This window comes from Chiroxiphia lanceolata, chromosome 17 (assembly GCF_009829145.1).
Source record: "Chiroxiphia lanceolata isolate bChiLan1 chromosome 17, bChiLan1.pri, whole genome shotgun sequence".
Taxonomy (NCBI): domain Eukaryota; kingdom Metazoa; phylum Chordata; class Aves; order Passeriformes; family Pipridae; genus Chiroxiphia; species Chiroxiphia lanceolata.
Genome location: NC_045653.1, coordinates 13,878,889 through 13,901,036, shown reverse-complemented (window position 1 = coordinate 13,901,036; position 22,148 = coordinate 13,878,889). Strand labels below are relative to the sequence as shown.

At 46.3% G+C, this 22,148-nt stretch overlaps 1 protein-coding gene across 2 annotated transcripts; it reads left to right on the top strand.

Annotated features, from left to right (window-relative positions):
• The first annotated feature begins 3,254 nt into the window (after positions 1–3,254).
• On the top strand, positions 3,255–21,640 carry RPN2 (ribophorin II). Of its 2 annotated transcripts, XM_032705045.1 has the most exons (18): positions 3,255–3,282; positions 3,380–3,585; positions 5,000–5,095; positions 5,772–5,947; positions 6,800–6,875; positions 7,250–7,384; positions 9,221–9,397; positions 9,742–9,860; positions 10,207–10,312; positions 12,700–12,791; positions 12,919–13,033; positions 13,360–13,554; positions 14,071–14,157; positions 14,663–14,758; positions 15,900–15,975; positions 16,881–17,010; positions 18,715–18,799; positions 21,264–21,640. In XM_032705045.1, exons 1-17 carry the CDS (start codon positions 3,270–3,272, stop codon positions 18,764–18,766), a joined length of 1,947 nt encoding a protein of 648 aa, XP_032560936.1. In that variant the 5' UTR covers positions 3,255–3,269; the 3' UTR covers positions 18,767–18,799; positions 21,264–21,640. The 2 variants fall into 2 exon arrangements, with proteins under 2 accessions (XP_032560936.1, XP_032560937.1); XM_032705046.1 differs by lacking the exon at positions 18,715–18,799.
• Positions 21,641–22,148: the final 508 nt, after the last annotated feature.

The window sequence follows — 22,148 nt, the reverse complement described above, 5'->3', positions numbered from 1 at the left end:
TTCTCCATCTTCCACCCTCCATCATCCACTCTCCCCCCTTCCTCTTCCACATCCATTGGCACCAAGTGGGACGGCAGAGGAGAGCTCTGCCCTGGGTGTTCAGAGACTTTCCACTACCCTGCACCCCATGGAGGTGCCCTGGCCCTTCTGCCCAAGCTGGCAGAGGTATTCCACATCTCCTCATCCCTCTGTCCTTGTCACCATAGCCAGCTGAGGCTCAGATAGAACCAGGCAAAGCACCCCATGGCTGGAGAGCTGTGCCCTGAGGCCAAATCCTGCCCAGAACAGCAAGTGCTGCTGTCCAAAGGTCCCAGCAAGGACCAGCCAGAGGCTCTGCCCCAGGTGACACTCCCAAGGTATTTTATAATGAGGGATTGCAGCTCTTGATGGCCTGCAGGTCAAATGCACAGTTATTAGAACTTAGTAAATGTGGTTTTAACAACCATCTGGCTCTTCTCTTATGCACAATAACCATCCCATTACATTGAAATAAAATCCACATTTAAGGCACTTAATTGCACAAGTGGCCTTTAGCTTTTTCTCTCTCATCTCAAAAAAAAAAAAAGCCTTCCCATTTCCATCTGTCTCAGTAGAAGAGCTCAGCTGTGGGTCTCCAGCCTCCTCTTGAGGCTGGGCTGGTGCATGTGGGGTGTTTCAGCCCTGGAAGAAGGCACTGGAGCCAGCCAGACACCCTGTGGCCCCTGAGGAACCTTCCCCCAGGGCAGTGTTGGGGTCAGCCACCCTGCAGCCTCCTGGAGGGGTCCCAGCATCCCTAGGGATCATGTGGGCATCTCCTCATGTGGACTAGAGTAGGGCAAGGGCAAGGTCAAAGACTCATCTGATGGCTTGAACTGAAGAGAAATGCCATTTCCCAAAGGATTTTAAGTTCATTTGAGTTTGGCTTTGCTCCAGTTGTGGGCAAAACATCTTCCCCTCAGCCCGGTTCCTCTCCAGGAAGGGCAGTGGAATGGGAAATGCCAGCATAGCTGGCTAAAATGTGTCACTTGGTCACTGCAAAATGTGACTGATGTGATGCAAACCCAACTTGGCAAAGCAAGAGCCTTTTCTCAGACAGAATAGCAAAATTAGTCACTCTGATGAAGGACATATTTTTCCTTTCCCCAGGAAAGCTTCAGTGACAGGATTTTGCAACACATTTCAGAGGAGCTGCATCTCCCAGGGAGAATGGGAGAGGAGTAACCCAGTGCAAGGGAGCATCCTCAGCATGGGAGATGCTCAGAGCAGAGATGGGTGCCTGTATCCTCGCCCCATTGTGCCCATCCATGATGGATAGTGCCATGGGCACCCATCTGTGCCATGAGCATCTCCTGTGCTGAGGTGGTCAAACACGTTCAGGCTCAATAATTGGAGGGTTTAGGTGAGATTGGTGGTTTGGCCCTGTGGAAACCAACCTGTGGCCAGCACATCTTGGCTGGGGTTTATAAACCATCAGGGAACCTTCCCAACCACACCTCAGTGTCACCCAAAGAGGAGCCACTCCAGCACAGAGGGAGAAGCAGGGGCAGAGCAGGGACCAGCCTGACTTCTCAGCAGTGGCTTTTCCACATTAAGCAGCTCCATGGCTCCTTGTTTTCCCCCATCAAGGCCAAGAGCCCTGTCCACATTATACCGAGTGCCCCAAACCCCAGGGCGAGCAGAGGCAGCAGGGTGGGTGTGTCAGTGGGAGCTGCACCAGCTCCAGGGGATCTTTCTCAGAAAGCAAAAGGCACAAGTTCCCAGTGCCCTCTGCAGGAGGAAGCACAGCCCTTTCCCCCAAATTTTGAGGCCTTCCAGGAGGGCAGTGAGCATGGGATGGGTGTCTGTCACCCATGGCTTGCTGTGTCCCCTGTGGGACACAGACCCAGAGGCCCACCTGCCCATCCCCAGGGGCTTGCACACATGTTGATGTGTGCATTGCTTTGCTGAAGGGACTTGGGGACCCCAATAGCGTGGCCATGGCTGTTCCCAAGAGTCATCTGAAATAATCAACACAGGGTAAATAGATGGTGTTATTTTATTTATTCCCATGGAAGTCCAGCTCAGTTAACTGAGAGGTCTGGTTTTCTGCACAGCAGAGCTGGGACTTAACATTACATTTACTTTTTTTGTCTCGTTTTATTTGGTACTTGGGGAAAAACAAGGGGGGAGAAATGAACAGATGGAAAATAAGGCTTCCCTAAAGCAGGGATCATTGAAACAATCCCTTAAAGCCTTGCGTGTCTCAATTGCTGAATCTGAGTGAGCAGCCTTGCACAGATTTATTTGTTCACTCCCAAATGCCCTTCCTGATGCCTCACTGCTGCCCAGGGAGCTCCTTCCCTCACCATGAACCCTGTGCCAGGGGTGAGGGCACTGCTCCCGGGGTCTCACTGATGAAGCTCACAGGAGATGCCCACTCCAGGCTGTCGGAGGTTGCCCATCCCCAGGAAACATGCGGTGGGACACTGCCCTTTCTGCCCCAAAAGCTTCTGGCCATCAGCAGCCGAGGAGTCGGTGGCTTTGCCGGTGGCAATCAGCTGTCATTAAGAGCTGGAGGTCACTCCAGTGTGGCAGAAAGTGCCTTCCCACCATGGCTGCATTTTATCAAACAAAGGCATCAGCATTCATTGATTACAAATTACATAACTTTTTTGTTAATTAGTACTCAACCCCCTATTTGCTATTGTATCTGTATTGCTATAGATACAACTATCTGTTGGCTCAGATCTTGGGGCGCTCGGTGTCAGTCCGACAGGGCAGGGCAGGGCACGGTGTGCAACGACAGCACGGCACGGCACAGCGACAGACAGCGCGACACGGTGTGACACGGCACGCCATGGCCTGGCACGGCTCGGCATGGCTGTATACAGCGTGAAAACGCCAGGGAATGACACAACGTAGCGTGTCGCGACATGATGTGTCGCGATACAGACCCGGCACCCCGCGCGCCTCCCCGCCGCGGCCCCTTTAAGGCGCCCTGGCCAATCAGCGCAGCCCACATCCCCGCCAGGGGCCGCCCCCGCGGCCCGCCGGGAGGCCCGTACCACTCCCGCCGCCCGGGGGGGAGCCGCCGTCGCTGCTCGTTGCCTCGCGGCCCCACCGCGGCCCCGCTCCCCGCCCGCCCCGCTCTCTGTCACGTTTTCTCGGTGTTCGCAGCGGGCGTGCCGGGGCTGAGGCCCCTCTCGTAAAATATGCCGTCCCTCCTGCCCCCCTGGCGAAGCGATGGTGCGCGCCGGGGCGGGGCGGGCGCGGGGCGGAAGCGGCGCCGTGGCGCGGGCAGGGGCGGCATCATGGCGGCGCCGGGTGAGGCGCGGACGGCGGGGTCGGGCCGGGCTGGGGCGGGCGGCGCGGCCCTTGTACTGCGGGGAGGGCCCGGACTAACTCAGTTGTCTCTCCGCAGGCCCGCGGCTGCGTGTGGCGGCGGCGCTCAGCCTCCTCCTTCTCCTCCTCGCCGGTGCCCGGGCCCTCGCCCCCAGCCACCGCCTCACGGCCCGCGACCTGGCGCGGCTGCGGGCGGCGCTGGAGCGACCCTTCGCCGACGTGCGGGCCGCCTACTACTCCATCGTGGGGCTCGGCAGCCTCGGGGTGCGGGTGGCGGACGAGAAGGTGAGCGGGGCTGAGGGGCTGCAGGTCGGCAGCGAAAGACGAGGTGTAACGAAGGTGTCCGGCGAGCTCTGCTTGGACAGGACCGTGTGGGAAATGTAAATGTCCTTAGTAAGGGCCGGAGCAATTAGTGGTAATTACCGGCTCTCGTACATGTGCTCTTTGCATAAATTGCGCCTTTGTCCGGGCAGTAACGTGCCACGGGCGCTCCTACACTTCCTGCCTTCTAAATGGTGTCTGCAGAGCTCGCTTCTCCGTATCAGTATTTGTTTGACCTCCTTGTGAAGAAGTTCCCTGCCTGTGGCATGTTTACCTTGCTGTGCTGTTAAACAGAGCTCTCGTTAGTTTGTTTCAGTTCAAGTACTGAATTCAGCCAGGTCACACCATTTCTGCTTATAAAATATGATCCCTTGTGTGCCGACACCACAAAGTCTTGTGGTATCAACATGATACTTACTGTGTTATGTCTTTGTGCATTTCTAGTTTAAATATTGTGGGTTTTCTGTGTAACAACCTCCTCACACAGGCACATCTGCTCATATGCATAGTCATGTTTACTTGTGCACATGAGCTGTAAATATAAGTTCGTTCTTTCCTCATAGATTCGTTAGGACAGGGGTTCTGAACCATTTGGTCTTAGTTTCTCTTTGAGTGTTGCACATTTGCACCATAAACTCTGAGCTTCCTGAAGATGTTGTGGTTTACTCCTTGCTGTGGCTGGTTACTGGTCACCTGTGGGCTACACTGGAAATTGCTGCTTTCCTTTGTGTCATTGTGGTTGAGTTTTTTATTAGTTCATGATAGCACAGCCTTTGCTTCTGGAGGTAAACAGTAATTTTTTATTTGTTCTTGAGGTTTAACGGTGAGGCTTTTTTCTTGACTTCTTCACAGGGTTAGACTGTTTAAAAGGTGGAGGTAGAGGAAAAGAACAGCTGTGTGTAACACTTGAACATATATCATGGGGTGGCTGGGGTTGGAAGGGACCTCTGGAGATCATCTAGTCCAGCTCCTCTGCTACAGCAGCTTCACCTCGAGCAGGTTGCACAGTGTGATCATGTCCAGATGGGTTTTGTCTCCAGAGAAGGAGACTCCACAGCCTCTCTGGGCAGCCTGTTCCAGTCACCCTCCCTGGCCAGCTGGCAGGGTTCTTCCCAAGGCATCCCAGGGTCCTTGTCCCCCAGGGCACACTGATGGCTCGTGGAAGCTGCTTGTCCACCTGGACCCTCAGGTCCTTCTCCACAGAGTTGCTTTCCAGAAGGTCATCTCCTGGAAGGCTCTCACACTGGTCAAGCATGGTTTCTCCTTGGTGAATCCATGCTGGCTACTCTTCATAGCCCCATTTTCCTTCCTGTGCTTAGAGATGAGCTGTTCCATCACCTTTCCAGGGATGGAGTTAACTTCTGTTTCTGTTTCACAGGCTGCCTGCAAATTCATCAAGTCTCACGTGGACTCCAGCAGTGTTGAATCCCTCTTCTATGCTGCCCAGTCCATCCAAGTCCTGTCTGGCTGTGAGGTGAGTGTGGAGCCCTGAGCTCTGCAGACTGATGTGATGAACAAATACTTGCCTTGATGTTTTTCTTGGTTGGTTTTATGCATAACTTCTATTTTTGCTTTCTTTTAGTGGGTTGTACTCTTGTGCCTTAGGTAAATACTGGGCATAATCTACACAAGGCAAAGATACAACACAAGTATTTGGTCCAGGGTGATTCTGAGGGGATGTTTTTCAGTTAAACACTGGTGGCTAAGAAAAAAGGCAGCACATTTTATTCTCAGGACCTGTGTTAATTCTCAGGACCTGTGACTCTTTGGGTGGATAACAGACTGTTTGGATGTGAACCCTGGTGCTGGAACACTGCTGGATACAGATGCAGAGCACCCTTGGTGGACTGGGGTGGGTTATCCGAGTCCCATTTGCCATCAGTCCCACCAACCGCTACGCAGTGATGTGATGCCACGTGAGAAGCAGTAGCACATTACCAGGATAAATCTGAATCCTGGATTACCCTGACTTACTGATAGTTGACAGCAAAACTTAGGGATTTCATTAGTTACATTGAAAGGTAATGAATGATAAAGGGTTTTTTTATCTAAAAGCTTACAGTAACTCACCAAGTGTGTTGCTCCAGGAGGGAATCAGCGGTGAGAGGCTGTGTTTTTTTTCAAGTGTGAATCTCTGTGTTCTTCCTCAGGTCACCATCTCAAACGAGACCAGGGAGCTGCTGCTTGCAGCTGTCAGTGAGGATTCTTCTATCACCCAGATCTTCCATGCTGTTGGTGCCCTGAGTGGCTTTGGCCTTCCTTTAGCATCTCAGGAAGCTCTTAGTGCTCTTACTGCTCGTCTTAGCAAAGAAGAAAATGTGCTGGCGTAAGTCTCTGACAGAAATGATTCGTTGTTCATCCTCTAGGCAGTTGGATTTTGGAGTAAAGAATATTGTAGCACTTAATGGTTGTAATACAGATGTAGTAGAGTGCTGTGTTTTCATTTGATGTATTTGTCCAGTTCATTATTGTCCCTCTGGGGAAAAATATGTTTTGGGATTATTTTCTGTGTGATTTTGCAAATGAACTTATATATTCAGTTTAGTTCAAGAATAATGGTCAAGAAAGAGATTGAATCCCAAAGAAGCTTCCTCTTAAAAAGATTGACAACCGATTTTGACTTATACCCAGCCATGGTTCTGTGTCATTTATGGCTGCAGCACACTCAGTGCTCTTCCTCAGCCCTGTTGTTTGTAGGTTGGGGTGCCTGTAGTGTGAGCTGGAAAATATGTGCCAGTAAGCAGAAGGCATCTTGGCATTTATCACCCAAGAATTTCATAATTTTACTGTGAAACAAGAGAATAAAGCATCCCTTAAAAGCTGGGGAAGAAAGGGAAACTTTAATATTTGCTTTGTGGACTAAAGAAAATGGATTCCTGGAAGCCTCAGTAGTAAGTCTGGGATCTGTGCTGTGCAGGGATCAAAGTTTGGTTTCTTCTCTGCCTTTGAATCTATGAGTTTGTTGCAGTGCTGATGCAGCTACAGGGACATTCTGTAGTGAATACTCAGTTCATGCTAAATCACTTTAGATTCGTTGTCTTGAGTCAACTGAAGGCAGGAACAGCTGTTTTACACTTCATTCAGAATAGGAAATGAAGTTTCTTTTGATTTAAATGATGTTTGGCTTTTAAGGAAGGAATAATCATACACTTGTTGGTTTTGTTTGCTTTTGTTTCAGAACCATCCAGGCTTTGGAGACAGCATCTTACTTGTCCCAGCAGGCAGATCTAAGTAGCATTGTTGAGGAGATCGAGGTAGGAACACACTATGCTCTCTAATTATTCAGAAATTTGCTAGACATCTGTAGTACTAAAATATGTATTAATGTGAAACACAAAATGAAAAACCAACCTGGCTAATTGTTTGCTGCATGATATGGCTTGGCCCTTCCTTTCAAGCAGATAATTCTTTTATCTGTTTCACAATGGACATAGAAAGTCATGACATTTAATTATAATTAAATCCACTAAAGGCTGGAGGTTTCTCTTTCTTCCTATTTCTAAATGACTATTACAAAATACATAGGTGATCCCATACAGGTAATTCTTGATTACAGGCCTAACTTCTAGAGGTAACTTCTGTGGATCTGCTAGAATGCAATTTAAATTTTAATAACTCTTTCTGTCAGGATCTTGTTGCTCGCCTGGATGACTTGGGTGGAGTTTACCTGCAGTTTGAAGAAGGAATTGAGACTACTGCCCTGTTTGTTGCTGCTGCCTACAAGCTGTCAGACCACGTGGGTACAGAGCCAGCAGTGAAGGAGGTCTGTACCTGCCTTTTCCTCCCATGCATGCTCCAGCTCACAAAAAGGATCTGCCCAGTCCCTGTTGTGCAGTGCAAGAGCCCAGGGAGAATTCCTGCTGGAAAAAATAATGAGCATACTCAGCAAAAAGGGACATCTCATAGGGAGTGCTAAGGAACAGCATCTAAGAGGAAATTCCAACTTCAAGATCACAGGCTGAATTTGGTTTAATTTTTTTTTTCTTTTTCAAATGTATAGAAGGAAAGCAAAAACTTGTCTAAAATGAAAGGCTGTTGGAAATTTCTTTTGAGTTTGGTTGAGCGAGAAATCATTACTGCAAGCCATCCCCTTGGTAATTTTTTTTCCACACCAAGTTAGTGGAGTTAGATGTACTTTGGATTGAGAATCACAGCTCCCTTAAGCATGAGCTGAAGTGGCAGGATTGAGACTGAAGCCAGTGTAAGACACCTGAGTTCATTCCTGGCTCTCTTCCACACTGTTGGCAAACAAACTAATGCAAAGTACTTTTGATGTCATTTTTGAGGTGGTGATTCTGCTGCACACGATTCCAACTGTCAGCATCCAAATGATACTTAAAAAGAAAAGGCCAATTAAGGAAGATTGTTGAGTGTTGTTTCAGAATTGTGCTGTCGAAAGTGCTGTTGTTGGGGCTTAAAAGCTTTATCTCTGGCAAATAGTGAGAGTGCCTCTGGAATACCACAAAACTGTCTTTAAAAAACAGTATGTAGTACTTGAAAAAATAACTCTCTTCCCCCCCCAACTTTAATGAGTGTGTCAGTTGCTGATTCGTGTCTGGAGCACTGCCATACCCTCCACAGAAATGAAAAACACTGCAGGATTTGCACTGTGCAGGAGTTCTGTGGCATTTGTCTGAATGCTTTCTCCAGTTTTGATTTTGTTTGGTGCTGGTCAGTACAAGCAGGAGGGTGAAAATTTGAGATGCAGTGGATTTCATTTAAAAGTGTTCTTTGTAGGTCATTAAGTTGTGTGCCTATTGCTTTATTGGGGTCTGTGTTTGATTGTACTCATTCTGATTAGAATTTAGCCCACAATCCTTTGCTTGGATCAAAGTGCAGGTAGCCGGTCCCTGTTTTCCAGACTGGCAGGGAGTGATGGAAGAAGCTGAATAATGAGGCATAGCCTGCAGAGTGTGGCACAGGTACACTGACCCTCCTGAGTCAGACTGCAAAACCAGCTGGGGGGATGCAGTCCCACTCCTCCTTTGGAGAGAACAAATTAGCTTTGGCACACCCCAGAGCCAGAGCTGGCTCTGTGCTCCTGGTGGTACTGCTTTAAGGCTAATCCTCTTAGCTTGAGGACACTGCTGAGCCTAAGGGGATAAGCCTGCATGGGTCTAGACTGGCTCCTTCCAGAGCCATTGGGGTGCTTTGCATCACTGCTCCGTGGCCTTCCCAGCCTGGCAGGTAGCCAGGACGTGGAGCCTGGTCCTGCTCCTCTATGTGAAGACAGTTGTAAAGCTCCTGGAGCCAAGGTGTCTTTATGTAGCCACATGCAGTCTGGGTAGTTGAGCTGACAACACCTTCTGTTCCAAAACACATCCTTTGGAGAGGTGGACCCAAATTCTGGTTTTACCTGTTTCTAGCACAGTTACAACCATTGTGGTTGGAACCTCCCAGCCAAGAATAAGAATGCACACGTGATATGAGGTAACCCAAAATTAACTACCTCTGGAATAACTTGAATTATTTTTAAAGCAAATGGAAAATTAAACAGTCTTTATGAATGATGTTTTTATTAATAACATTACACTGAGCCAGTTTGCAATGTTGTGGTAAGCTGCTGGTGCTTATATGTGATTTTCTTTTCCTTTTTCAGGATCAAATTATCCAGTTGATGAATGCAATTTTTAGCAAGAAAAACTTTGAAACACTCTCAGAGGCCTTCAGTGTTGCCTGTGCTGCAGGCTCCTTATCCCAGAACCGCTTCCACTTGCCTGTCATCGTTGTCCCCGAGGGGCCTGCGGCTGTGTCTCACCATCAACCCATACTCAGGGTGAGTCCTTAGCCCTAAGCTTGGCTCAATCTGTAGTATTGTAGCTCTGGGTTGACTGTGTAAGGTGATACCAGGACTCAGGTTCCAGTAGATCTTTAGTGCTTTTGTGCAGTGTTTCTTAGGAATCTCTGCTTACCCAGGGCTTACCAGACACTCCTTGAGAAGTCAGTCAGCTCTGTTACCAACTTCACCTTTCCCTGTTATGTGAGGAAGAACAAGGGAATCCAGGATGGTGGGTGAGGGAGAACTCTGGTTTGGAGTACAGAGGGGTACTGAGTTGTCTGTGCTCCTGCATTCCTCCTGGGACAGTGGGTTTCACAGAAATGCTGGTGTTTCTCTTGTAGCTACAAGTGACCAATGTTATGTCCCAGCCACTGACTCAAGCTTCTGTAAAGCTCGACCAAGCCAAGTCTGTGTCTAGCAAAGCCACTATCCTTCAACAGACACCATTTGTTCTGTCAGGGTAAGAATATAAGATTGTTTTTACAGTTTGTAAGGCAAACAGGTGTTACTTAATCAGTGTTGGACTTATTTTCCTTATGTATTCTTCCACCAGAAAAATGTTTGTGTGATGGAAAATTCAAAATGCTGTGGTTGTGTTTTGTTGGTGAGGGGTGACTGAGCACGTTGGACGGTGATGGTGAATTTCTGTTGCTTTTTCTTTTGATTGGGAGTGGGAAATTCCAATGTTCTTCTGACTTTGGGGCAGCTTTGAAGAATTCTCTTCCTGCTGCACTTAGCAATGTCAGTTTTATGCTTAGTGTCGCGTATTTGGAGGCTTCTTAACACCTTGGGTTTTTTTGCTGCAGGGATTTCTTTGAGCTGAACTTCATGAATGTGAAACCTGCAAGTGGATATTATGACTTCTCTATCAGTGTAGATGGAGATAAGAGATTTATTGCTAACAAAGTGGAGGTGAGTGTGCTCTTTGGCATTTTAATTCTGTGCCTGTTCGCTGAAACAGCATTTTATTTACATCCATGAAGGATGTTGCTAGTTGTATGGGATTTTTATCACATGTTTCTCTGTAATGCTTTGGATTTTGACTCAGGATTATGACCAGTAACCAGATTAATATATGATCAAAAGGGATTTGTGTAAATTTCAAACCTGACTTATCACTTAGATGCTGATCTGACAGCATACAAACAAAGGGTAACAATGCAAGTGTTTATGTGGCAACCCAAAGTAGCTTTGCAAAAATTATTATTAAGAGTGTTAGTTCTTCAGAGCATTCTGGTTTTGAGCCAGTAAATCTCAATGCTTGGCTACCAGTTGTCTGGTGATTGCCTGATGTGTGGAAGCTGAGTATTGTTGTCTGTATAAGCTCTAGAGCCCTAGAAAAGAGTCAAGGGGGTCTTTTGGCATCTCTGAACTGTATATATTGAAGATTTTTTAGTGGAGGAGCAGTGACCAAAGTAAATGGAAATGAAGTCTTTTTTTCATGCATACATAGCCCCTTTTTGGTGGCCAGAGCTGTTAGACCAAATCTTTCGGAAATACAGTTTTATATAAATGCTCAGTTTTCCTTTCCTCAAGCTTGTTACAGTGAGCAGTGTGACCTCAGTGACTGTTCATATAATCACCTCAGTGTCAACAGCTGAGAATGCTCCTCTCCAATGAGTTCTATTCCCAGGGTTAATTTTTGCTCTCGATCACCTATTTAAGGAAACAATTAGCTTTTCAAATCTTCCAACATACTCAGCTTGGAGTGGAGGAAGAAGACACTTATTTACAACTGCTGACCTTTACTCTGAGTATCCATCTGATGCTGCCATGCAGTAGTAATGGCACTCAGGGGAGTCAGAAGGGGATGGATTGTTGTGCTTAAGCTGGTGCTGGCACACGGAGGCACCACCAGGAATGTATTAGCACTGTCAGCTTTGTGAGAACCACTGCTAATAAGACACATTGTTATGGGGGAGGACTGCTGGGGAACTGCTTTTTTTCCTTACTGTTATTAGCATTAATTGTCCTTAATGCACCATCGTTTTGACAGTAATGAGCTAAACCAGTGGGTTATTACTCCGCCAGAGATGACATTTCCTGGCATTAAAATATTTGAGAGATGTTTGTGTACTGTGCTGTTGGAGGGACTGTGTGCAGCAGCTCTGATTTGCCTTCACATAACTTTTTTAAAATTAATATTTCATTAGTCCATCTTTCATTGCTCCCATCTTGGAACAAAGTAGGGCTTTACTAAAGTTAGCTTAAATCATCTGCATGTTAATGGATCCATTTTCAAGGGTAACCTCTCTCTTAAATTACACTTTTTGTTGTAAAGGAACTGCCAAGATGGTTGTGTTTGAAGTCTGACCTGAATGGTTTGGTTAATGTTTTTACATATTTTTCCCACAGGTTCCCAGTGAATTATTTTTCAGGCTGAGGGTGTGGGGCTGGTTCACACGAGCAAACCTGTAATAACAAATTGTAGTGTAAGATGAAAAATATCTTGGCAGTGAAACTTTTAATTCTCTGGGGGAGCATTTGTAAGCTGTGAGAACAAATGTGCTAATTAAAAACTACAGACTGCAGTAACTGCTTATGTTTGAGAGAAGGATTGAAGTCAGTCAAACCCACCGAGGCTCACTGCCTGCATGGGCTGTGGTTTGGGGCTGGGGAGAGGGCAGGAAGTCATTTCTCTGCTTGGAGTTTATACTGCACTTAGCACAAAGGAGTGTGATAAATGGCAGGGCTTTATTGGCTGCCCAGCACTGAATGATAAATGCTGTGGCTCTGAAGGAAAGCTTGCTGAACAGAGTGCAGGGCTGCAGGAATGCTTTGGCTGGTAATAAAATCAGCAGAAACCTGTTGGGCTTTAGGAGCCCAGAGAGGCAGAGCTGGTTGCTGTCCGGAGACCGCTCGTCTCCAGTTGCTGTCCGGAAAGCAGAAGTACAAATGCACAAGCGGTTTGAAGTTGTACCACACGTGATGTAATCTTTAATAGCTCGTTTCTGCTAGTTCAAGAGGAAAACTAGTTGGATCTGGATAGTTGGACTGTTTCATTAAAAACAGTTCTCCAAAGGCCAGCTAATTCCAGCATGCCTGAGGAGCTGGTGGAAGCAGTCTGCAGAGCTGGCTGCTTGTGCAGGAAGGAAGAGGGTGGCTTAGGGTTAGTGACTGGTGCAGGAGCTTTGCCAGAAGGTAAATTGCTACAGATCATTCTGTTCAGGTTAGGCTCTCTCTTGGGCTTAGTGTAAGACCCTCTTTGTTGAAGGGGGACAGAAGCATCTGCAGTGAACTTCACCATAACTGGTGTATGTAGAGTGCTCTGAGTAATTTTCTGTTGTGTTTTGTTGCAGCTGAAAGTAAAAGTTTCCACGGAAGTTGGGATTACTAATGTAGATCTTTCTACTGTGGATAAGGATCAAAGCATTGCACCAAAAACAACCAGGTAAAATGACACAGTGGGTGTGATCCATTAAGGGCAGCTCTGGCTCCAGACAGGAGCCTGGGTTTCTGTCAGTGCCAGACCTTCTCTTGGAGATTCACCTGAGTCCTCTTTGGTTTTTAACTCCTAGGGTAGCTTACCCAGCCAAAGCCAAGGGTTCCTTCACTGCTGACAGCCATCAGAATTTTGCTTTATCCTTCCAGCTGATAGACGTGAACAGTGGAGCTGAACTCATCCCTCACCAGGTTAGAACGAATTTTTGCCGTTGCTGTGACACCAGGGTGTTCCATCATGAAGCACCTCGGGTGACAATTGCTCTTGAAAAGATTTGATAGGTTTTGAGAAGCCTTATGTTTCTGACATGGTCTGTGAAGATCACTGATCTCAGTAGATGGGAGATTCAGTTCATTTGTTTTGTGTGTGTTAAATGAAACATCTGGCTCTGATGCTGTGTCGTATTTAACTCAACAAAGTGAGGGTAGGTAGCCTGCATTGTAAAAGCACACTTCTGATTTTTTTAATATAGATTGTTGGCTGAAAAAGCCCTTGAATGTTACAATGTTCCTTTCAGACTTTTGTCCGACTTCACAACCAGAAGACTGGCCAGGAGGTGGTGTTTGTTGCAGAACCAGATAACAAGAATGTGTACAAATTTGAACTGGATACCTCTGAAAGAAAGACTGAATTTGACTCTGCCTCTGGTACCTACACTCTTTACTTGATCATTGGAGATGCCACTCTGGAAAATCCAATCCTCTGGAATGTGGTATGTAGCTGGAACTGGGGTGATGTGGTTTTGAGGTTACTGGCAGTCTGACTAACAGGAGGGCATGGTACAGATCTGGAAGAAAAAAACTCAAATGTTTTGTCCTCTGTAGTGACCCAGAATCCTTCTGGCCATTTATGGGCTCTGAGGTTCGTTTTAAGTTTTGAAGTAAACATCACAGCAGGACAGAAATGAACTTTCAGTTCATCATGTGGTGGAGCAGAAACTGCAGAACATTTATGGGTTTGATTGTAATTTCACAGCAAGTTCTCAAGGTTTAACCTTTCTGTTCTCTCTCTGCTGGAAATAAGTCCAATTCTTATTTGTAGGTGATTGGCATTACTGCCTCTGTTTAGGAGAAGCTGCTTCTTAAAAAACCTGGTGGCTTTTTCTTAGGTGCTTGTAAAAATCATGTCAGTTGTAGATTGGCAAATAAGGAAATAGGCCACAGTAATGGAATAGCTTTTATTAATACATTGAGGTCAAAGTTCATGAAGCTGCACAATTTCATTTCAGGCTGATGTTGTGATCACATTCCCAGAAGAGGATGCCCCATCCACAGTTCAGTCCAAGAACCTCTTTGTTCCCAAACCTGAAATCCAGGTACAGTCAAAATTATGTGTGGAGATGGGCAGCTAGTCCTACTGTTGTTATTAGTTCTCATCATAGTTGATTTGTAAGTAAAGTAATTTAAGGAAGACCAGAGTTACTGCTTATTGGAAGGAGCGTTGTTGCAGTCCTCTGGAGTATGAATACATAAGCTGTGTGTCCTACCTGTGAGAGAGCAACTTCTGTCACTGAGAAGATTCAGACATGACAATTTGACCAGGTGACTGGGTAAGCACCACAGGAAGGTCTCTGCTTCATTCCAGCCATCTGTGCTGGTGTCAAGTGAACAAGTGCTTCTGTGAGTGCAAGGAAAAGTTAACTGTGCAAGAGATCAGATGTGCAGAGTCTGGAATAGACACTAAAGAGCCAGTCTTTGCCTTAAGAGGAATGGTTCTCTTCCAGAGGAACGTGTGGGAACAGCACCAGGGCTCCTCTGAGGAGCTGAGAAGCTGCTCTGTTGGAATACTCCTACTTATGAGTTGGTTTTGTTTGTTTGCAGCACCTCTTCAGGGAACCTGAGAAGAGGCCTCCCACAGTGGTCTCCAACACTTTCACAGCATTGGTTCTTTCCCCACTGCTTTTGCTGCTCATCCTGGTGAGTGAACTGGGCCCCAGAGGAACATCACCTTTTCCCATGCAGTCCAGAGTCACTTTAGGAGACTGGGCAGTTCAACTCTTACTAAAACTCCTGGTTAATCATGACTGGCACAGCAGTGCTGGAGTTACAGCTAGCAAATGTCAGTGCAGAGCATTGGTCTGGTTTGGTTGTTTGAGTTTATAGTCAAAACAGAAAAACACTGCTGCCAAGTGGAAGTAGGTGGATGGGTTTCTTCAGTCTGCTTCAGCTGGGGATGGTGAATAACAGTGGGCAGATTAAGTAATGTTAAACTTCCACAGGAAAAAAGCAGGGATTCTGTCTCACACATAATAAATCTATCACAAAATCTGTGTTACTTAATCCTATCAGGTTGATTCCCATTTATGGACATAATATTGGAGTGTCTGTAGTTGAAACAATCCACTGCTACTCAATGTATCATTAGGGCAGTGTTCCGAACTTAATGCAAAACAAAATCTCACTGAGGCAAGTTAAATTATTCCTTATTTGGAAGATGAAGCTGATTCCAAGAGTAATTTCCCATTAGCTGGTCTCACTGAAAGCAGGCACTCAGGCAGTTGTGTCCCCTGCTCACTGGAGTTCACAATATACACGTTGATGACACTTTAATAAAAAAATCTTATTGCTGCTGCTCCTGCTTCCCATCCTTCATGCCTTTGTCTTTTGTACTCCAAAAACTACAATTGTTTTTATGAGCAAGCATCTTGTATCTGTAGCTGGTTTTTGTCTGAGTCCAAAATGAGAACCTTACCTTTTTGATTTGGTCTTTTAAATTGAAATTAATTCAGCTGAATAGAAATAACAATGTCAGGTGTTGGGGGTTTTTTGCAATCTAGATTTGGAGCAGTACTTTCTCATCAGTTTAGGATATTTGAGCAACTGCATTAGGGCAGTCAGAAGCAGCAGGAGAGATTTTCACTAGAGGAACTCAAGAGTGCTGCCTTTAGCAAAATTACTATTGCAATAGTAAACAAGTGCTTCTGTAGAGAATACACTGAATACAGAGAATTCATTGAAGGACTTAAAGCAAACAGGCTTGAAAGGTACTGAAGTTTAAAATAAAAGCTTGTGTTCACAAGGCTGTTGTAACTCAGATTTTGGGTTTTTTTCCTTTTAGTGGATCAAGATAGGTGCCAACATCTCCAACTTCAGCTTTGCTCCCAGCACCATTGTTTTTCACATGGGACATGCTGGTAAGTGTCAGAGGCTTTCTGTTTTGTTTGACCTCCTCACCTGGGAGTTACAGATGAGAGCCTGTGGTTAATGGGCTCGTGGTCTATTAACTATAATGACATAACAGCATAACATTTGTTCTCTTGTTTCCATCTGCCTTCCTGCTTTTCATGATTGTTAATATGGTGATAAACCTGTTTTGGCCATCAGCTTATAACAACCGTCATTATCCGGGCCCCTCTCTCACACCATTTATCTGTACTTAATAGAACTTCTTATTTCCAGAGGTCACACTTTCTTTATTGCATGTGTATCCTCTGAGAGCAGGGAGGTTCTGTGGGGATTGAAACCTGTGGGACTCTGTTGGCGGGGAAAGGCTACATCTTTTCTTTAAAGCTCTTGCCATGAGAGCACTTCTGGTTTTTTGGCTGGACCAAGTTTTTTCATCAATTTTATTGTGCCCTTGGTCACACAGTTATTTACTGTCTTGGTAGAATTTCAAAAACATAGCAGGTTGGGACAACTTTAGATCTGCTGATTCCCAAATGTCATTGTGTTTCTCAGTCCAAATGAGTGTCATGGAAGCTTTATGGAGCTGTAAGCCCTTACAGATGTGTGAAGGTTCATATCCCCTGTTGAAATCTAGAGTAACCTCCTCTTTTTAACAGCCCTTTATGTCTATAATATGTCCATAATTCTGCCACAGGAGGGTTGGTTGCAAGCTGTCCATCACGTGTTTTTTGTGTGTGGAGGCCCAGACACCATAATTCCCTGGCAATAATGTAGAGTCTTTAGATCTGCCATTCAGAGCTTCAGAAATGAGATAGAAACCAAATGCTTAGGACTGGTGGCAGTATGTTTGTTCTGAGAATAACACATAGTTGGTCCTTGAAATGCAGTTTCAGCCATGTCTTTTTTTCCCCAGCAATGTTGGGGCTCATGTATGTCTACTGGACTCAGCTCAACATGTTCCAGACACTGAAGTACTTGGCCATTTTGGGTGGCATCACATTCCTGGCAGGCAACAGGATGCTGGCTCAGAAAGCTGTGAAGAGGTAAGGAGGGAGCTGCTTTCAGCATCAGTGGGGAGGAGTCGGTGGTGCTGTCCTGTACCAGTGGCTGATAGGGCAGCAAACTCTGCTCTGGGTCCTTAGACCTCGTGTGTGGAGCAGGGCTGCTCAGTCCCACCTTCCTGCCTGTCTCCAGAACAAGGGCTTGAACTGAGCAGGGCAGTCCTCTCCTGCACAGAGAACGGGCCACGTGGCACGAGCTGGAGCAACCAGCACAGGGTGGAAGTGTCTGTGCTTTGACAGGAAGAACCCATGTTTGGCAAGGCACATTCACTGACAGATTTGTTTGGTATGTCAAGCTCTTAGAATATTGTTAGATTATGAAAGGCATTGTAAATGCAGGAGAGGCCCAACTCTTCAGGAGCTGTGCTTGTGATCAAAGTTTTAAGGGGAGGAAGGTAGGGCAGGGGTACCTTACAGCAACAGACGACAGGCAACACACACGAGCAAACCCAGGGAAAATTCTGCTAGATAACTAGGGATACAGGATTCATTTCTGTACTGGCATTGGACTGATTCTGGACACTTGTGTTTTCTGCCATGCAGTGCCTCATGACTGCCATGGCATGGGCAGCCAGCAGGTTGCTGACCCAATCTTCCAGTGCAGTGCACTGATCAGAGGACACACCACCCCCTCTCCTTCACTTCTTCCAGACACAGTTCCATGTGAGACTTAAGCTTTAGCCCTTTAGGACTAATGTAGCATTTTGTTTTGAAGAGGATCTTGCTGACTTGCTTTGCCATCAGACCTGTGCTTTTCTTACTTTCCCCTTTTTGAGCTGCTGGAATCTTATCCCTACATACCTATCTGCATAGATATCCCTGGGTTCTCACTTTTTTGATTGCACTCCATTAAAACCAGGACAAGAAATGTAAAAAAAAAAAAGATATAATTTTAAGGGGGATTGTATTGATTTGTTGTCTTTAAAACATGTCAACTTGCATGGCTTTAGCAGGGAGGATGATTAATGTAATTAACCCTTTCCGTAGTGTCTTCCCAGCTTTCTCAGCCTTGGTTTTTTAGATATCCAGCCTCTCCACTGTGGCATTTTATCTTGTTAGCACAACAGTTCCTACTGTGATTTTCTTTCCAGCAGCGCTGTGTTATGTCATTTAATAATGTTTCTTTTTTTCCTTTAAAGAGTAATGATAAAGTCATTATTAAATGCAGATTGCCTAGGATACAGATTTAGGGGAAAATAATACAATGAAGCTAATTTCTAAGTATCTTTGCTTAACCAGGGCTTCTGTTAGCACATAAATGCAGCTGGTTGGTACCTGCTTCAAACCACTGCAGGGGGTGTCCGTTTGCTTTTTCGCTGTAAATGACACGAAGCTGCAACTACAATGGCAAATTTGAAAGTAAAACTTCTACCTGAGGCTAAAGTGAAACCTTTTGTACACGACTTTAAAGTTCAAAAAGACATCTTCTTGTTAAGGCTCTGCCTGCCTGTCTCAGAGGCTGAGGTGCAGTGACAATTAACTGGATTGCACGTTGAGGCAAAGCTGTGGAGGCGACTGGTGGGTGTGAGAAGGGAGGGGGACTGTATAAAACCATCTTGTTACAGAAGTTACCAGAAGGCCTGGTTTTGCTTTTTGCATTTCTGTCGCTGGCTCTGATTCCTGGAGCAGGGCTGCCTTCCTTCTTCCTGTCTTCTCTGAACCTCTCTCCCTCTCTCCTTTTGGCAGGATCGCTGCAGAGCAGAGCAGTAGGTTGGCAAAGTATAGAACGCTGCGGTAAAAGGGGGTTTGCTAGTGACCAGCTCTTCAGGAAGTAAGGGCCTTTTTGGTTTTTGACTTTCCTGGGCATGCTGCCTGTTTCATTTCACCTCATCACTCACTCCTTTTGCAAAAAGATATGTGAACTGAAGCTGCTTCCTCCCAACATCACTTACTGGGCTTTGGTCCTTGGCTGCAGCTAGGTTGGCATATTAGCAGTACGTGTTCTCTGAGACTAAATTGCATTTGTGTGATTTCCTTAATTGTCTGAAATCTGCATGGTGATATGTGCACATGTAAATATGCTGTCCTGAGCACCAAGCAGCTCTCAGGTGATGAAATAAACCTAGTTTAAATAGTATTATCGTTCCCATAAATAAATTACTGGTAATGTTGGCTGGAGGAGGACGCGATGGAAACGACTGTTTCATCGTCCTGCTGCTGGTACTGCCTATTCCCATCCACAGTATTCTGGTTCTTCAGCTGCCAGGCACTCTGCCTGCTGAATTACACCCTTGCTTTGGGTGGTGAGAGCTCTGCAGCAAAGCCAGGTCAGCACCACCTCGTTCAGCTGAGAACACGACCCAGTCCCGGGGTCACTCTCCCATTAGAGTGAACTGACCATGATGGCTCAGGCAGCAGCAGCTCCCAGCCTCCTCCATTCCATACAGTTGTGTGATAGGTCTCCATGATCATTTACCAGCACAAAGCCCTTCATTTCCTTTCGTTCCAAGAGGTAAGGTCCCAGTTTGCTCTATCCACAGTGGTGTAGGAGGCAGGACTGCCGGCGTTCCGCATGCTGCCCAGTTCTGAGTGTGTGTGCATGGGGGCTTCATTCCCTGTTCAGTGCACTGGTTTGTTGTGGGGAAGAGGGAGAGCATCTGGGATGGCTCCTGTGATGGGACAAATCAGTGCACAACGTGCTGCACTGGTGCATCTCCTGAGGATTCGCTTTCTCTCACATTTGTGGTCAGTGCTCCAGGCACACACACACACTGCATTGAATGGAGCTCAGGTTTTTTGGTGCAAAACAAAACCAGTGTGGGAGTCTGTGCCACACAAACAGTGTGCACTGTGGGGGCAGCACCTGCGTGCAGATCAGGGAGTGTGGAGGATGGTTTCATGGAATTTACACACGAAGAATCTGGCATCATGTCCCTCAGAAAAACACCCTGTTAATGTCTCTTCTCTCCCTGGAGCGTTTTGAGGTATTTGAGCACAGAACAAGCTACAGCAAGTTACTGGAGAGGAACTGGAGATGGCTGTCATTTGTCCTACTAAACAAATGCTGGGTTTGCATCCTGACTGTGTTTGGTGGTGCTGTTCAGGTCCCTGGATGCTTCTTTTTAACACTGCTTTGGGCCTGTGTTTTTCAGCTTTTTAGTGGTGTGTTACCAAGTGCCTCACCAGTGTGTTCTCCACAGCTTGCATGTTTTCTGTGTCTCAGCCCCACCAGGGGCTGTGAGTAATCCTGGAAGATCACAGAATCACAAAATGGCTTAGGCTGGAAGGGACCTTAAAGATCAACCAGTTCCACCCTCTGCCATGGGCAAGGACACCTTCCACTAGCCCAGGTTGCTCCAAGCCCCGTCCAACCTGGCCCTGGACAATTCCAGGGATGGGGCAGCCACAGCTTTCTCTGGGCAACCTGTGCCAGGGCCTCCCCACCCTCTAAGTAAAGATCTAATCTAAACCTTCCTTCTTTCAGTTTAAAACCATTGCCCCTAGTGGTGCTGCTATCTGCCCCTATAAAACATCTCTCTCACTCCTTTTTCTAAGCCCCCTTCAAGTCCTGCATGGCTGCAGTGAGTTCTTCCCTGGGCCTTCTCTTTTCCAGGCTGAGCGACCCCCATCTCTCAGCCTTTCCTCAGAGCAGAGGTGCTCCAGCCCTTGGAGCATCTTTGTGGCCCTAGGATCTTGCAAATAACTTGTTATCCACAAACCTTAAGTTAGGTTTTGCTGCCGTGTGCAGTCACAAGCATTTTTCTCATTGCTGGGTTTTCTAATACCCCAGACACATGAATTAAGAGTGTATTGTTACCAGCTCCTAGGGATGGACTGTCAAGAGCTATGCTTGTGTCTGGCAAAAGAACCCCAAAAAGTTGGATCTGCTGTGCTAAATTAGACTACTTCATCTTCTTGGGGACATGAAGATCTTTGTGTTTACGTGGACCAATGATTCCCAGCAGGTGGATTGGCCCTGTTAAAAGTAGAAGTTGAGGTACCTCCAGGCTTTGTATTCAGCCTGGGTTTTTTTGTTCAGTTCTGCAATTTAAAAGGCTTGTTCATCCCTTTTGCACCAGGAATTAACCTTCATTTTTTCTGACCATTTCCATCTTCCTTGAATTCCATCCCCCATTCCCTTACAGTACTGGTTTTGTCACTCCAATAAGCTGCTTTTGGGAACCTTGTCTGACAAGCTTTCTTTGAGAGGAGATGAGGGTTTTGGGGACACTTTTACTGTGCAAGGAGGTGCTTTGTTGCCTGGAAGAGTTAATTTTTGGGGTTTTTCTTTCCAGGACACAGTAGTACCAGAAGAATGGAAGAAATGTGGAAAAACAAAGCAAACGCCTTCAGAACAGAAGTGAATAAATAACTGAAAGACCAAAAGAAGGAAGGCAGAAGATGATTTTTTTTATATGTATATATATATTGAGTCAAAAGGGTGCCAGTTAAACTTTTTTAAATATCTTGATTTTCATCACTGTGTTCCTGCTACTGGAGTGCTCTTCATATGAATCTGGAAAATCTTTTTTTTCCCTGGATCCTCCCCCTTTTTTCTCCCAGGACATTTGAATTTCCTTTTGAGAAAGAGGAAAATACAGTTCTGCCTTTCCCCAGATACCCTTTCCTCATGCTAAAGATTTGTGAATAAAGAGGAAAGAATGGTCCTGAATGTTGTGTTTTGGCTGTGTCGGAGGCGGTGATTGGAAGCTGGGCTCACATGGGAATGAAAAGAGCTTTTTCTGGTGGGTAATTTTGTGTGTGAGTCACTGCTGTGTGTGACGCTTCCTGTTCTTTCATGTGCTTTCCCAGAGGGACGTGTTTATTGGGGGGGACTTCCCGCTCCTGCCTGTGCCCTGTGTGAGGCTGTGGGCTGCCTTTCTCCACTCATGGCTGTTCTCTCCCACCCCAGGCTGTGCTGAGCTGCTCTGGACCCTTGGGGTCGGGCAGGAGGAGCCCTTGGAGAGAGCCAGCTGTGGTGCTGGAGTGCCTGTGTCTGACCCGGCAGGTTTGGGGGTCCCTTGGGAGGGTTCACTTTCTTTCCAGCCTCTGGAGCCACTGTTTCACTCCAAATAAGAGTTTGATGGAGGTTGTTGCTTCTGGTCTTCTGTGAAACCAAAAGCCAGGAATGTGCTGGTTGCCACGTGGCCACATTTGAATTACTCGAGCTCTAACTTCCC

Excerpts from the sequence above, each read along its gene's own strand:
- RPN2 (XM_032705045.1), top strand. Across the intron at positions 5,948-6,799 it reads AAAGAAGAAAATGTGCTGGC|AACCATCCAGGCTTTGGAGA; the intron begins GTAAGTCTCTGA and ends CTTTTGTTTCAG. Across the intron at positions 17,011-18,714 it reads GCTCAGAAAGCTGTGAAGAG|GATCGCTGCAGAGCAGAGCA; the intron begins GTAAGGAGGGAG and ends TCCTTTTGGCAG.